The sequence below is a fragment of the Nothoprocta perdicaria genome, unplaced genomic scaffold (genome assembly GCF_003342845.1).
Source record: "Nothoprocta perdicaria isolate Ctin4 unplaced genomic scaffold, notPer1 scaffold_9, whole genome shotgun sequence".
NCBI lineage: Eukaryota > Metazoa > Chordata > Aves > Tinamiformes > Tinamidae > Nothoprocta > Nothoprocta perdicaria.
Window position 1 is genome coordinate 8,910,424 of NW_020456198.1, and position 16,485 is coordinate 8,926,908.

At 55.2% G+C, this 16,485-nt stretch overlaps 1 protein-coding gene across 1 annotated transcript in view; it reads left to right on the top strand.

Annotated features, from left to right (window-relative positions):
- The first annotated feature begins 2,744 nt into the window (after positions 1 to 2,744).
- LMCD1 (LIM and cysteine rich domains 1) overlaps positions 2,745 to 16,485 on the top strand; it is a 16,190-nt gene continuing 2,449 nt past the window's right edge. The window contains exons 1-6 of the mRNA XM_026052634.1: positions 2,745 to 2,820; positions 6,514 to 6,706; positions 8,618 to 8,873; positions 13,666 to 13,971; positions 15,894 to 16,109; positions 16,427 to 16,477. Coding sequence (XP_025908419.1) covers positions 2,745 to 2,820; positions 6,514 to 6,706; positions 8,618 to 8,873; positions 13,666 to 13,971; positions 15,894 to 16,109; positions 16,427 to 16,477 — 1,098 coding nt within the window. The remainder of the gene's footprint in view (positions 2,821 to 6,513; positions 6,707 to 8,617; positions 8,874 to 13,665; positions 13,972 to 15,893; positions 16,110 to 16,426; positions 16,478 to 16,485) is intronic.

Here is a 16,485-nt window from a genome sequence, read left to right on the forward strand (position 1 = left end):
GCTTCTGCCCCGGGCGCTCAGAGGCAGCTTGAGTTAGAAGCAGGTGAGCCCTTCCTTGCAGACTTTTGAAAAGATTTTGGGAAAACTGGAAAACTATGTAGGAAAGTGCCGAGTGCAATGGGTTACTGCTCCAGATTGTGGATGGAGAAGCTTGAGGCCAGACTCTTGAAAGGAGGTTTCCTGCCRCGCAGGAGGGGAATGAGCGGGACTGCTGTTGTGTGCAGTGGAAGGCCCTTTGGTSAGGGTTGCAGGCACAAAAATAATGAGATTTATTTAGATATCTATGCAGGCATTGTGTGGATTTCTTTGCCTCTCCTATTAGAACATGTGGACTAAGCTTTTAATGCAGTTAACTGAGTTTTTGAAACAGTTTGCAGTATTAGGTTTTTGGAGTTTTCTTCAGTTTGTCTTGTGACTGGTGAGTCTCAGGGTGGCTCAGCCTCAGAACTGCTGTGCTGCACCAGTGCCTTCAGCAGCTTCACCTTGCCGCTTGTTACTGCGTTTCATGAGTCTTTTGTATGAACATTTCATGTTCTCACATATTGCAAAGGGGCTCATCCAAACAAGCAGTCACAACTTGACTGATGCAGCCCTTCACAATTTGGGAAAAATCTCTGTTTTGAAGCAGGTATCTCAACCTGCTTTCTCTAMGCACCTGCTTTTCAGATTGAACTAGGGAAATGTAGGTATGAATAAGAATGTATGTCATGAGTTTGTTAGTCCAGAGGGAATATTCCTACTTCTACATAGAATACACTAGGCTCACTATAGCTATTTGAAGCATTGTTACCTTATGTAAGTCTCCAAATAATGCCCAGTCCATGTGCAAATCTTTAAAGGAAGCTCGATTCCGCTCCWTATTCTTCCACAAGACTAGCTCTATAACATAAAAACATGATCTAAATGAAGACCAATTAATTCCTATCAATGATGTTCCTAAAGAACTGTSCTAGGCAGGCTAGTCCCATGTTGATTCCATGCTGCTCTTCCTGCCTTGTTGAAGGGGCTGTTTCGGAGTTGGAGCCGCTGATGCCCGCTGCAGCGGGAGGATTCCTGCTGAGCGCTCCGACGTCCTGCAGCTTCCTGGGGCTGCTCTGCCCCGGCCGTCGCTCCCCGGAGCCGCGCGGAGGCCTGGGCAGGGGGACAGTCTTCTCAAGGCCACCCCAGGGGCGCTAATGCCACCCAGCCTTGGTGCTGGTGTTCCTCAGCCTGCCCACCGAGGAAGGTGAGACAAGGCCCTTGGCTCTGAAACGCTGCTGTGAACTTGTGGGAAGGTTTTGGAAACCAGCTTTTTCTGTTCCCTTCCTAAAAAGGAGGGAAAAGCCATCCTTGAGGTGGCTGGGTATCTCCATGGCYGTTTGCAGGCTCCAAATAAGGTGCTGTGCAGTCGGTGCTGCCGGGGTCCGCAGCTCCTCGCCCGGCGGCAGCGCCAGCTTGGCACTTGGTGCCCATGTGCGGGACACGGGCTCCGCTGCCAGCCTGCGCCGTGGGCACCGTGCTCCCTGAGCACCGGCAACTGCTCCAACCACTGCTTTGTGCCCAACACGTAGACCAGCCTTCCGGGGAGGTGTCCGGCCTTTGGAGCTTGCAGAGGCTTTGATGGGTAACTGCGCTGGCCAAGCTTGCCAAGACTGAGTCTCACTCCAGGCTTGAGTTCCTCTGTGCTCCCTGTGCTTGGGACCGCTGCAGGAATGGGTGCTCCTACTAGTTCTTGCCCTACTTCTGGACACACTTTCCTGCCTCCCATCTGCAGCAGGAGTGATGATCCTGTGGCCATGAGCAGAGCGGGTTGCTCCTCAGCAAAGCCATGGTGACAGCTCATGGAGCGCAACCAGGTGGCTCCTTGTCCCGTCTTCCCTGCAACCCCCTGCCCGTCACGTGTGACTTGGTGCTGTTGATGTGCAGCCACGGAGGAGGAGAGGACATTGGTGGCTGGGCTGGCCGCTGGGTCACTTGGAGGGTTCTTGACCGTGGTATTTTTGGGAGTGGATGGACCTGTGGTGCATGCAGAGGGGCTGAGTTCTTCCTGCTTGCTCTTGAGATGTGTGTGTCTCCAGACATCTCATTAGTTATTTTGGCCACAGTCAAGAGAACCCAGGCYGTGCTGTCAGTCCGTCTGTGTTCCTGACCCTGGGAAAGTGAGTGTCTAAATTAGAGCAGGAATGAAAGACCCTGTGAACATACTGGGATGGTCTTTAAAGCAGGCTGAGGTGGTAGACAAGTACAGCCCAAATGATGCTCCATAGAATGGGTTTCCTTCAGTTCTGGTCTGATGCAGGGCAAAGCCTGGAGCTGGAGGCTGCCTGCAATAACCTCTCCTGGTGCTTGCGCTCCGCTTCTGTGCGCAGCTCTGGGGAGCAGTAGGTGACTCTGCAGTCCCCCATGGGTGGGCATGTGGGAACCGCGGTGCGGGGCAGCTCTCCTGTGCTGTAAGTGCCCTTAATGACAGCCCTACTGCTGGGAGATGCCTGTTTCCTTTCAGGGTGTTTGTTTTCCATATGCAGAATCATTATGTATTTTTTATGGTTAAGTGGTGATCCTTGGGGTGCATATGTAGGAGAAGGGAGGACTGAAAGTCTTCCAGGTGGCATKTTCAAGCTGCATCCCTGACAGATAAGGATCTGATCCTGGATCTGGATGTTCCAGTGAATGACTTCACAGCTGGAGCCAGCTCCACTTTCCCGTTTCCACCTTGTTTTTGAGTGGCTTTATCCAGCCCCTGGTCTGTGCTGTTGTTTCCTGACATGCCGCAGGCTTCTGATGGAGATCAGATCGACTTATCAAGTCCACCTTGGCCCTGCCCCGTGCRTGGCCAGAGAGGTGGCGTGAGGAGCAGCCTGACAGCCAAAGGAAGGGAGAAAGGCCTGGGCCTCCCTAGAGACCAGGGCTGCTCTGAGGCCGTTTGCCTCCAGCCACCTCAGCAGCAGGTTCCTCAGCGAAGGTGGGTGAACCCAGCAGGCTCAGGTCTGCTCTGGCACCGTGCTCGAGACCCTCTGCAGCTCAGCAAGGGCCTTAAGGGAAAGCAGAACATCATGACTGAGTCCTAAGCGTACAGAGATTATCCCAGGTGCTGTGTAAGAGCCTCTGGATTTGGGAATGACCTGCAGTAAAGCAACCTCCACAGCAAGGAGGATGGGCTGCAGACATGTTTTCCTGCCTTGTGCAACTCTTCATCACTTCTGCGTTGTTGTTTTTTTTACATCTTTTCTATTCAACCTGGGAAGTTGTTTCATCTGGCACGTTCCTACTAGACAACGTTGCTTTCCACCACATCTTTTGTGCATGTTGTTTGCAAGTCCGATACCCTGGAGCTCACTTGAAGCCAGGTCTGTTCAATGGCTGATGAAAGACGATGGGAACTTGGCTTGAAGCCAGGTCTGTTCAATGGCTATTGCTTATGTGAGTGCTCCAAAGCTTGGAGTGAAACTTAACCTTTCAGTGCTGTCCAGGCAAGTGAACAGTCTTGGGACAAGAGGCCATTGGATTGAAAGAAATGTGCTCAGCACCTGTGATTGTGGCCTGCTTATTTTGATATTTACGYGCAGCAAGGCAAGACCACAAAAGAAAGTCTTGAGCAGGTCAGTGCTGATTTTCCTCGCAAGACAGGAGCAGGCAGAGTCTGCCCATGCTAGCAGTGCAGAGCACTGTGCGGAGCCCTGGGAGCGGGTGGGCAGCGCCRGGCACTGGCGCGCGGAGCCGTGTGGTGTGCGACGGGAACGTCGGGATTTCCCGAGCCCCAGCATTTCCCTGTGCCCCTGCCCTGCAGGGCAGAGCTGAGTTTGTGCGTGCTGAGGAGTCTGGATAATCGTGGGAAGCAGCAGCTCCCGGTGCCAGCTGGGGTCCCTGGCACTGCTCCTGTGCTCGGCCGTGCAGAGCAGGGCACAGAGAGGTGCAAGCTCCAGCAGGGTCTGCATCCCCTTGGAGCCACTTACATAACCATGGGAAGCGCCGCTCCTGGACACACAACCCTGGAAAGGATGGAGTGACCTCCCAGGGCCTGAGAGGCCCCTGAGCAGGGTCCGTCTCGTCAGACCTGCCCCTCGCCGCTGCCTCCCCAATGGGGTCYGAGCCCTAACGTGACGGGAAATGGTCGTCTGGGTTTTCTTCCTACTTTCCTTTCATTAGAGAGTCAACAGACTCTGTTTTCCAGCTGTTTCCTAAACTTGCCAGTGTCTCGGATGGCCCCATCTTTGGCCCATGTAGTAGATCATGGTGTAACGCTGGAGCTGGCATATTCCTGGGATTGTTCTGCGATGTTTTTGTGGGTAGAATGGGCTCAATTTTCTGTCATTTCACTAGCTAAGAATTTCCTCTGCACAGACCAGCTTTCTTTTTTAATGGCAAGAATGCTGTAATATACAAAAAGCCAAAATAGAAATCTTAAAACTCATTGTATCTCTAGCCATGGTGACCAGAACTTGCTTTTCTTCCAAGCAGTTTGTTGACACAGGCATTTTTTAAAGGCATTATAAATTTCTCTGAACTCATTTCACTTCTCTTATATCTCCTCTTCTAATGCAGTGTTTTGAAATAGTCTTGGGCATAGGTGGAGTCGAAGATAGTCAGCGAGCATTTGTTTCACATTATCTTGCCGGCTTTGTTTTTTTTTTTTTGCTGTGTCTTATGCATCTCTTTTTAAAAAAGAATCTCCTTTTATGCATATTCTCTGCGCGCGAGGCGCGAGCAGTGCGGAGCTGTCCCATATGTGGGCAGGAGGCGGCGCGGGCAGCGGGGCTGTTGTGCTTGGCCCCTGTGCAGCCCTGGGAATCAAGAGCAGCTCCTGCTCGCTGCGCCCTGCGGAGCAGGGAACGCGCCGGCCTCGGGGTGCCGCAGGGTCCCCGTGCAGGAAGGTGCCGCTGTGGAGGTGCCTTGTGCTGCTCCCCAAGCTCTCCTGGCTCCTCTCCTGGCTGCTCCAACCTCCCCTGTCCCATGGGACCCCAAGAGCTTGGACATCATCCAGGGGACCAGGAGCACAAGCCTGGGTTTGGGAGCTGGCGCTTGGGAGCTTTGGAGAACACGGGTCTAGTAGGTGCTTCCGTGGTGGTTAGATTAAGGAGAAGGCAACCTCAAACCCGGACCCCAAACTTGAAGTAGAAGTCCTTTTGGGCAGGTAGAATAAAAGAAAAGTCCAAGTAATAAAGCACAACCCTGGGCTTGAATTCTGATCTGGAGCGGGGCTGGAGGCTGTCCAGTGTTTCGGGTTTGTACCTTGGAGCTCCCAGTGCGAGTCCCAAGTGTCCCCTGTCCGCTCGCGGCCCCGGGGCCGCTGCCGACCGCACTTTGCTGTCTGCTGCTTTCCTGTTTGGGCTGCACAATGTAACGTTTATAAATGAGGTTATTTAATCCAGATGTTTGTATTTTAAATAAACACTCGTGGTCCCTCGCCTCTCCTCGGCTTCTGTGTGACTCATTAAGATCGGAGCTGGTAAAAAGGTTGGTCAATAAAACGCTGTCGGCTCTGGAGCCGCGCTCTGCGGCAGGGCCGGGAGCCCTGTTCTGTGTTTGGTGTGTGGCACAGAGCTCAGTTAGACACGTGCTGCCCTGGGGCTGTACATGTGTCGGGATGGGCTGTGCATGCATGTTGGGGCAGGCTGTGCACGTGTGCCTGCACAGCGAGGCTGTCCCGGGCTCCGTCGCTGTRAAGCCCTGCGCTGACGGGTCCTTTTGCAGTGACTAGCGGGTACTTTCTGGCTGCAGTGGTTAATTTTACAGCCCCCAGGTTTGGTCTGCCCTGCCCTTCGGAACAGGGGTGCGGTGAGGTGCTCATCTCGCTTGTCCCGCTGCCCCGCGGTGGCAGGGAGGCCRGAAGGGCCGGGCCTGCGGAGGAGCCTGGCGATACGGGAACAGCTCCCAGCTCTGGGTCTGGTGCTGTAGGGAGCACCTCAACCCTGGCAACAAAAGGTCTCTTTGTGGTCACCTTTAATGGCAGAGGAAGCCCTTAGGCTGGAACTGTGATGCAGATGTGGGACCTGAGCCTGGGCCCCGCTCCCGCTGCAAGGGTTGCTGCCACCCGGGGCTCGAGCCCCTGGCATGTAGGCCTTGAAGCCAGGAGTTTGGGTTCTGCGGCCCTAGAGCCAGCTGTTTATAACTGCTCCATTCTTATTTGCAGTGCTACATTTTCCAAGTAAATTGTTTTTTATAYCCAAATGTCACCAAATAAACTCTTCTGTGGGGAATTGGTGGAACGCGGGCTTGAATGTCAGCAGMGATCTCCGTGGGCGAGCGGCACAGCCTCCGATAGCCGCAAGAGGCAGCGCGGAGGTTTCTTTCTTGGTGCAGCGTGGGGAGGCRGCTGGGAGCCTGTTCCCCACAGGCCGGCACCGCACAGGGCCCTGCCAGCCTCGCTGCCCTGCCGGGTCCCGGTGCATGAGGCACCCACCCTGGTAGCTAGCAAAGCTCCAGCTTATCCAGGAGCTAACCCGGAGCAGAGGGGCCGGGCACCCGCTGCTGTGTCTGGGGTCTCCTTAACCAGTGCTGCTCACGGTGTGTGACACGTTCTGCATCCCGGTGCAGCCTTGCTCGCGTGGGGAGGCCGGGCAAGCCGGCAGCCCGGGCGGGCGCCGCGGGGGCCTGGCGTGTCCGAGCCCCGGTGCCAGCCCTGTCCYGCTCTCTTGCAGATGTCGGGGGTGCAGCCGCCGCTGGGCCGAGGGGCGCCCTGTTCCCGCTGCCGGGGGCCRTGCCCGGGCTTCGAGCCGCACTCCTGGAGGTAACGGCCGAGCGCGGGGAATGGGGAATGGGGCACGGGCAGGGCGGCGGGAGCCTCGCGGATGAGAAGCTCCAAGCGGAGCCATCCTGCACGGGCTGGATCCYGGCGTTGCATGAGAACGTCCCTGTTCCATGGGGCTGCTGTGGGCATGGCAGGTGCCTCCTGTGTGGGGCATCCCGGGAGCAATGCGGGCCGGGAAGGGCATGGGGCTGCGCCCAGTGGTGCCGGGCAGCTTGTGGCTGCTGTGGAGGGGGAGAGCTCCTGGATGGATCCAGGCCGGAGCCTGCAAAGGGCCCCAGTTGTACCAGCACATACTGAGAAGAACAGACATGCAAGAGTGGCTCTACCGAGGGTGTTTTTCCACTTTTTTTTTTTTTGAGCCTGTTTAATGAATGTGGTGAGAGATGCTCAGACCGTTCCCGTTATTATCACCCATGGGTAAGGCTGTGTTGTGCCGCTCGGAGCCGGCAGCTCCAATGCCCATGAAGAGGCTGCCCGCTGTGCGTGCCGCGGGCTGCCATTCCAAACCTGCAACACTGCACAGCAGCTAAAACTGGTAAAACGGGATTTGCTATTTGCTTTTCTCTGGACAGGCTCTTTCTGTTCCAAAGCGCAGTGCCTGTGCCAGTGTTCCCTGCTGAAACACACAGCGGCCGGGGYGCGAGGCCGTGTTCGCTGCGCAGGGCGCTGAGCGGCCGGCCTTGCTGCACGTGCCAGCCCTGCTGGCACCCGCGCCCCCGCGGTCGGGGGTGCCCGCAAAAGGCCCCGTATGAGAGCCCAGCCGGTGCCAGCAGCGGTCAGGCCGCTCGGAGCGGGGAGCAGCCCCTGCCTTGGYCACAGGGTGCGGGTGTCACCGTCCTGTGCAGCTGGTGCAAGTGGAGCACAAAGTCACCTTGATTTGGGAGCTTGGTGCTGCAAGCTGTGCAGTGCTTAGGGTGGTTGTGGCAATACGCACTGTGCCAGAAAAACTCATTTCCATTTTTTTCTGTTAAGAAACACCACAAATTCAGGCAAATAGCTGCTACTGTCGGTAGCCGATGGAAGCCAGCCAAGTGGTGAGCCTCTTGTGTGCCCTGCTTGCTGGCAAATTGGAAATGGATGAGTGGAAACAAATGGGGCTTCCCAAGCAGAAGGGTTGCATCTAGATGTCAGTAGCTGAACAACACTTAGTGTCTCTGAGATGCTCTTGCAAACCCYGTGCTCATTTCTTTGAGCCCTGTGAACCCACGTTGTGCCACTTGCCACCGTGGCCTCCGGGCGTGCTGCAGTCTCTGCACATGGTGCTGCTTGTGGCACTGGATTTTGCATTGTGCAGCCTTGAGGTCTGATTTCAATGCCCAAGCTGCATGGCAATGCAAACCTCAAAGCTCACTTCATTCAGTTGCTATTGGTTTTTAATTCCATTAGAGACTAGTTTGAATCCTCCTTATTCAAGAATCATGCTGAAGTAGTTGGATGTGCATCAGAATAGTGTTAACCATCAGAAAATGGCCTCATAGACTTGCTTTTCCATTTTACAGCCATTATAATTTAACTAGACATTTAGGTATCAATTCCACTTCTAGGATTCTCCATTTTAATGGACTATAAAGTGCAGTAAGAGCAAAGGCTAACACTTTATAGCTGGAGACTGTGTGGTGAAGTTGGAGGATTAAAAAAATCACTTAAATTCCCAGGACGTCAGTGCTGCCCGCAGCAGGAGCGGTTTGTCAGYGTGGCCGCTGTCGTCGTGCCGGGATAGCGCTCGGGGTTTCATGGTTTTATATTCCCCGTGGCCGTGAATCTCTCCGGGACACCCGGAGCTGGGCTCCCGAATGCAGCTCATGCCACAAAGGGCTTTGGTCTTGTGTGGTGACCCTGGCTCCCGTTTAACCTTTCAAAGCGGCTGGGCCCTCTCACTGTCGCCCGCAGGAAAATATGCAAGTGGTGCAAGTGCAGCCAGGAGGATCACAGCCTGAGCTCCGACGCGGAYGACGACCGGAAAATCGGCCGCCTGCTGTCGGACTCCAAGTACGCGACGCTCACGGCCAGGGTGAAGGGAGGCGAYGGCGTGCGCATCTACAAGCGGAACCGCATGATCATCACGAACCCCATCGTGTCCCGCAAGGACCCCACCTTCGACACCATCACCTACGAGTGGGCCCCGCCGGGGCTCACCCAGAAGCTGGTGAGCTGCTCGCGGCGCGGTCGGTGGGCGAGCGGTRCCACTTGATTGGGAGCGTGGCTCTGGAGTGAAGTTACTGTGGAATGTGTTAAAACACAGCTTGCCTCGGAGCAAAAATGCGCATAATGTTTAGATTTTGGGGAAAACCGCAAAAMTAGCCCGAGTAGGTAGAAGAGAGGGGTTGGTTGCCTCTAGTGGGTTCCTGTGAGCTTGTTGCATTTCTAGGAGGAGTCTCAATGTGTTTTACAACCACARAGTTCACCGCATCGGTACAGTTCATGCCCAGAAAAACAGTGCTGAGCAGAGCCCACCTCTGTCATCCTGCCCATTGCACAGTGCCTGCAGAACCCACAGAAGCGTTTCTGTGCTCAAAACCCAGCCGCGTGGGAGCGTTTGCTGCCGGCCTTTAGCTCCTGATGTTTCTGCTCAGGGCTGCACTGTAGCTGGCTTTGATGTCCCATCGAGCGGGAGACATCCGGGTCTCCCCTGAAAGGCCGCTCTCCTGCAAGTCCACGTGCGGGGCTGCCTCAGTGGCCAGCACAGGTAGAGGCATTACCCCTGACATTGCCAGTAACCCGGGATTTTAAGCTAACACTTCAGCAAAGTAAACTTGAATCCATGTCTCAAAAGCAGCAAAAATCAATTGATGCGGAGAGTAGTAATGCAGCATGTAAAGCAATCGCTGTGTTTGTAAATTATTCTGTTTGAATGCTATGAAAATGGGCTTTAATGATGAGGGAGAAGTAACCATATAGTAGGTTTTCTGCTAACAGCAATAATGCTAGCCTTAACTTGAGCTGCTGTGCCTGTTATTAACCAGGAGTCTAACCACTATAGTTCTACCTTGGCGAGTCACCAACCGGCTCTAAACCCCACCAAATGCAGAATAATTTCCTGCTGAATGCGGTGTAATCGGGGCCCTTGGGGTAGCTTGCCACGGCAGTATCTACCCGGAGCCAAGACTCCGGCGTGCTGACAGCCTTTCCTTGCCTGTGGCTTGCCAAACCCAGCTAGGCAAGTGGCGCGTAGCCACCCGGAGCCCTGCGCTGCCGGGCTGGGAAGCATAGCTGCTGTGGCCACCTCGGGAATGACGATGGTCCCGGGGCTCCTGGAACGCCTTATGTGGTGTCCCTCCCCGTGGAGCTTTTCCTTTTCATGGAAAGGCATCGTCTCAATGGCAAGCATGCGTTGGGCACGGTCACCTGCCTCGGCGCTGACCTCAGGCGCCTCTTTGCAGCCCGTTGTCACCGTGCAGGAACGAGGGGGATTCTGGAGCACCTGTCCCGGGATGAGCGCCAGGCCTGCGGAGCCGGCGGGGGTGCCAGCCGCCCCGCGGTGCTGCAGGAGTGACTGGGAGGCTGTGCCCAGGCTGCAGCCTGCGCCCACAGCCCTCGGGTACAGGAGGGCAGGGACTCGTGGTCCAGCTGCCTTCCACCGATCCGTTTTTCTATCATTCTGCTGCATTTTTAGTAGCTGGGATTTTGGGGGTTGACTGTCATGGAGCTTCCAGGGAAGAAGGGAAGGAGGTGGTAGGACARCACACGCTATGTGCTAGTCCACACAGACTGGACTAGCATGGGGAGAGCACAGCTAGATGGGCATCCGCCTCCAGAAGCCTCCTGGCCGCAGCTTCCAGCCCATGGATACTAATTCCTGTTGTCTCTGCAGCGCAAGGCTGCGGGCAGAGCAGCCCCCCCAAACTCACCACTGGAGATGGGATTTGTTTTCCTTGCATCTTAAACAGTCTTGACCAAATAAGAATGACCTCCGGCTTRAAAAGGGCAGATAGCTCTCGTTCCACACCGCGGCATGGCTGGAAAGCAAGCAGACGTCCTGCCCCACGTTCCTTCCTCTTGGCGAGCGTGCAGTGCAATCATGGGAACGAGTGGAAGTGTTTTGGGGCGTGTGGAAGCAAGTCAGCCAGCGGYGGACTTCTTGAGGGAAAGTATTTAACTGGTTTTTAAACTGTATTGCAGGACTAAAAACATTACATATTACACTGGCATTAACAGACAGCTTTTGCTCTTCAAATTAAACAAATAGTTTAAAGCTGTTTAAAATTGCAACCAGATCTTTTTAAGAATTATTGAGGAAGGAAAAAAAAATGTATTTACATGCAGCTATAAACCAGGGTGACAGATTGAATATTAGTCTTTAACTCAGTTGCCTTCCTCTTCTTGGGGAGGTTGGCTGGAAGGGGCCTGTGGAGCCTATAGCAAATAATTGTGCGGCTGCAAGACCAGCTCGTGGTGCTAATTAGAACAGACTGCTGTGCTTGAATAGGGCACCAAGACTTCCACTTATTTGCCTGTCTGGCTGTTTAATCCTAGTGCTACTGCTGGTAGTGTTTTCTTTTTGTCTTTTTTTCTTTTTTTCCTCCTTTTTTCCCCTCCTTTGGTAAGGAGTGGCATGGCTGGAATTGCTGTGTAACCAATGTTTGCCTTCCTCAGGTCCCAGCGGGAATTAGGCAACTTGCTGAGGGATCCAGAGAACAATAATGGCAGTTCTCCAACCTAATGTGATTTAGAGCATCCCGCCCAGCTCCAGGCTTRTCAGAACCTGGATTTTCACAGCTCAGAGCAGCTGCCGAGCAGAGGTGGCACCTTCAGGCAGGGCCCTTGCCTCGCTGGCAGCACTGGAAGCCTGAATGTGGATGGGACTGTGCTCCTACCCCTGCAACTCATCCCTGGAGAGCAGTGGAATGGGATTCCTGCAGCGCTTGGGGCCGGGAGGCTCCAAATGGATCTTTCATGAGAGCTGCTGCAAATTGGCATCAAGTCTGAAGGAGCTGGGAGCAGCATATCTTAGCTCGAGGGGGGGAAAAACAAAAAACAAACAAAGGCTCGAGGACAACCTTGATGACGTCTGGCTTGCAGGTGAAGTTTCAGGAAAACTTCTGGGTGCCGGTGGTTCCATGGTGGCTGCAGAGGGACTGGGGCCAGCAAGGTGCTTGTGCGCAGRCGCCTCTGCGGCTTCCTTCCCAAGGCTTTATTGTCCTCAAGTGGATGCTCCCAGAATAGGAGGAAGTTCAGGACTTGTTTTTGTTAAGCAGGGCCTGGGTAAGTTATGAAGTAAATAGCAAGGTCCCTGGGGAAGTGAAAAGAGCAGCTGATAAAATGTCAGAGAAATGCAGCAGTTAGCACTGGTGAAATCTTGGAATGCTCTTCCTACAAATTGCTTGGACTAAGGCAACATCATAGGCCTTTAAAAGTAATAATGTGCTGTAACAGCAAACAAAACAGCCTTTTATTATCCTTCACTGCAGCTTTTGGTGTCAAGTTAAACTTTGTTTGCTCTGATCTATTCCCTAACCACATTTTATGACATCCCCAATTATAACAGCAGCATTCCCTGACCAGGAGCGAAGTTACCCAGTGTGTGTGGGCCAGGATGTCTGGGRTGCGTTGCAGCCTCTGCTGCTCCTGGGGCTGGTGTAGGTGTGCAGCACCTTGGCCCGTGCTCTCGGGGAGGGAGGGATCCCTTGCACGAAGACACGCTCTGCTCCTGCCCTGTGCTCGCAGGGGTTCTCTAGCACTGCTTGTGCCTGGGCAGCTCCGAGACTTCTGTTTTTCCAGCTCTGGGATGTTTTGCCGGGTGGTGTGGGAGGCCTGGCGTGAGCTTGGAGGTCCCTTTGCCTCGGTAGCTGCTGTGAAGTCCCTGGGCTCCCGGGAAGCCCCCCTCGGTGGCAGATCCCTCCCACGGCTCTGAGCAGTTCCTGCTGAGATGCACATCAGCAGATGCATCAATCACCAGCACGCCCRTGGCGTGAAGGCTGCGTTCCCACGTCTGGCCTCAGAACTTGCAGCCCTGTTTACGCGTGCTCCCTGAAACCAGCGGCCCTGACTCTGCTAAACCACACTAAAATGCTGCTCTTTGCTTGAATGAAGCGGATGTGGAAGCTGGCCTTGTTGCATGTAAGCACAGTGGGTTGCTCYGTGCTGGATGCCATGCAAGCATCCTTGGATTTAACAGGCTGCATCAAGCGAGGCTGTGTGCGCTTAACAGTTAATCACTTCTCCATTCCATTAAAATTAAATTTGCAAGTGCTGGCCCAGTAAGAAGCAAATCTAGTGCAGCTGGATGCTGGTCTTTAAAGCTTCGTGGCAAGGGGCCAACTGGCTGCCCCATAGCTCTTCACACTACAATAGGAAAAATGCCTCCAGTGGGAAACTCCCTTTCCTTTCAGCTCTTCTCCAGCAGAAGTTAAGGGCACAGGCTCSAGTGGGTTGGCCTGGCCCCAACAACAGCACCTTTACCTTTAGAGGAGAGGCTTCTGGCYGCCTGACCAAGGCCCTTGGCTTTGCAGCTGTGTCTTTGTGCTGGCTTCCCACCTGAGGAGGTGGCTAGGAGCAAATTCCTTCCCTTTACTCCAGAATCCATATTCCAGTGAAGCTGGTGGCCGTCCGTCTCGAGGTGGAGACTGGGCACTCGCCCAGCTACTGTTTTCTCATGGATGGAGGTGTTGGTGAGCTGTGAGGGGCAGAGCTGCAATGCAGGTGGGATTGGAGCCTGTCCTGGTGCCCGAGCAGCTCGGGGACACTGCTGTGCACAGCAGGCTGGGGTGCACGAGTGCCCCTCTCCATCCCATCCGTGACAGCCGTTGGGCTGGTGGCCCCCYTGGCTAGCAGCTTCCTCGGGCGTTGCTCACCCTAGGAACAAGTGGCTGCTCCTACAGCCTTTTTTTGTCCAGGGGAGGGTGGAAGCGGCTGCTCCTGGGTCTGTTCCCGCCTGTGGGGTGTGTTTCGGGTTAGCACCTCCCGTAACGCCAATGCCCGCGTGCTCTGCTCTGCCCTAGGCCATCCAGTACATGGAGCTGATCCCCAAGGAGATGCAGCCGGTGGCGGGCACGCAGGGCGCGCTGTTCCGGCGGCGGCAGCTGCTGCGGCAGCTCCCGCTGCACGACCAGGACCCGGCGCAGTGCCGCGGGCTGGCGCCCGGCGACGCCGCGCTCATGGACGCCTTCGTGAAGGCCTACAAGGCCGAGGCGCTCGGCGTGGGCGAGGTGGCGCTGCCCGGGCAGGCCGGCGGCGCCAAGGAGGGCGGCGAGCGCCAGCGGCCCCCCGAGCCCAACGGCGCCGTGGACACCGCGGCCACGCAGCGGGTGAGTGACGGCTGCGCCGCGACGCGGGGACGCTGGGGCTGTGTGTGGCCTTGGGGCATCCCCTGAGCGCCCGTGTCCTGCCTCCATCCTCTGCTTCCTTCCTCCTCTTCCTCCTCCTCAGCCAACCTGTGCCGAGCCACCAAGGTAAGTGCGTGTCCTCCTCTGCAGCCAGAGCCAGTCCAAGTTCCCAAGGAAGCTTGGATGCTGGGCAGGGATTCCCAAGGAAGCTTGGATGCTGGGCAGGGATTCCCAAGGAAGCTTGGATGCTGGGCAGGGATTCCCAAGGAAGCTTGGATACTGGGCAGGGATTCCCAAGGAACCTTGGATTCTGGGCAATGATTCCCAAGGAACCTTGGATTCTGGGCAGGGATTCCCAAGGAAGCTTGGATGCTGGGTAATGATGGAAAATGGGACTTTTTGTCCTAGGGCGATTAGGAGAGCATGAGGGAGTCGAGGTGAGACGCTGCACTTCGTTGTAAATTAGCGAGTGTTTTCAGACGAGCTTTCTAGACTAGTTCAGGCAGAAAACGCAAGTCACTGCAGAGCATCTCAGCCTAACACAGAGCTGGGAATGTGGGGAAAATAACTCCAGAACCTGTAATAACTCCAGAGAATTGAGACTGTGCCTCTCTCTGGACATAAACACAATCCCGTAGGAAAACAATGAGTTTCTCCAACATCCTTTACACTCTGCGTGGAAAATACAAGTCTGAAGAAGGGCCTGGAGTGGCCATAGTGACTGTTAAACAGATGCTTGGTATAAAACATGAATGTTTCATCCTGGCTCTTGTGGGAGCATCATGGAGCAGAGCATTTAAAGCTGGGGAAGAAAAAGGCATCTGAGTGTTTTTGAGCAACATTTTTCTGGCCATTACTACACTGCGATTGTAACACATCAAGTGCAGTCGATTTTCATTCCATATTGGGTAATGTCTCCCGTCCACTATGTCCTTTTCTATTAACATGTATCTGACTTTCAAAGTCCAGCATTACAGCAAAAACTTTTCACTATTGCAACCAAACATTGAATTGGACAAAGTATAAGCTTAAGAAAAAAAAAAAAAGCCAAAAAAGGAAGGTTTCCATTAAGCTCATTAATAAAAGTCATCTTAGCTAYAAAAGTTTATTTAGCCTACAAGTTTGTGTTTCCAGATAAATACATAACTGTGCTGTTATTCTCCGTAGAGTTCAAGGCATTATTTTTCTAGGGGCAGTAGCTGAAGCGTGAGCTGCCTCGGGGCCAGGAGGAGCTGCAGGGCTCCGCTCAGACTAACGCAGGGGCAGCCAAGGTCGGCGTGAGCAGTAAATGCTGCGGCTCTTGCCGTACCAGAGACAAAGCCCTATTTCCCACCAACAAAAGACCATCCGGAATGATGTCATCCATCACGTAGAAGCTGAGGGAAACTGCCACAGACTGAAGCACCAAAAGTTCCACAGGAACTTGAGGAAAAAGTTCTTAACAGTGAGGGTGCCAGAGTCCTGGCACAGGCTGCCCAGAGRGGTTGTGGAGTCTCCTTCTCTGGAGATCTTCCAAACCCGTTTCAATGCAGTCCTGTGCTCTGGGTGACCCTGTGTGTGCAGGGCGTTGGACTAGGTGACCTCTGAGGTGCCTCCCAACCTTAAGCATTCTTTAATTCTGTGACCACTGCTGCTGTGGCCGTCCTCGGTGCTGTGGGAGCCAAGCGGGAGCACGGCACGAGCCTACCGCCTATTTAGCAGGTTCCTGCGCTGCTCGGAGCCTTTGCTCACTGCCGTTCCTGCCCTCCATACCTTTGCAGTGGTGCATTGCAGAGATGCCCTGGTTGGGATGCCTGGAGAGCAAAACCCAGCACACACCCAGAGCACGGCGGGGTTGGGGTGCGCGGGTACGCAGCTGGTGCCCCCAGGCAGCACCAGGCACTGATGGGCGCTCTCCTTGGCAGCACTGCGAGCTCTGCAAGCAGCCCGTGCCGCCCGACTGCCCCGTGGTGTACGCCGACCGCGCCGGCTACTCGCGCCAGTGGCACCCGGCCTGCTTCGTGTGCTGCAAGTGCTCCGAGCCCCTCGTCGACCTCATCTACTTCTGGAAGAGCGGCGCGCTCTGGTGCGGGCGCCACTACTGCGAGAGCCTGCGGCCGCGCTGCGCCGGCTGCGACGAGGTAGGGGCCCCACCGCGCACGCGGCCCTGGCYCTGCACGGCCACAGGGAAGGGGATCAGGATGGGGCAGGGGGCCCTGGCACAGGGGAGCACGGCGGCGACCTCGTCCTGTGCACTTATCTGGGCACGGGCACTAGCTCGGCACGTTAAACTGACACTTTAATGGCTCGACTGCAGCCTGTGCCCCRGGCTGCGCGGCGCGCGGGGGAGGCCGTGCACTTTATCCACGCGCTCCCTGCGGGGCGGTCCCGGCAGCTGGTGGGTCTAATGGGTTCCACGCCGCGGGCACAGCCCTGACGCGCTCTGCTTGCTCCGCAGCTCATCTTCTCGGAGGACTTCGAGCGGGCGGCGGGGCTGGCGTGGCACCGGGCGCACCG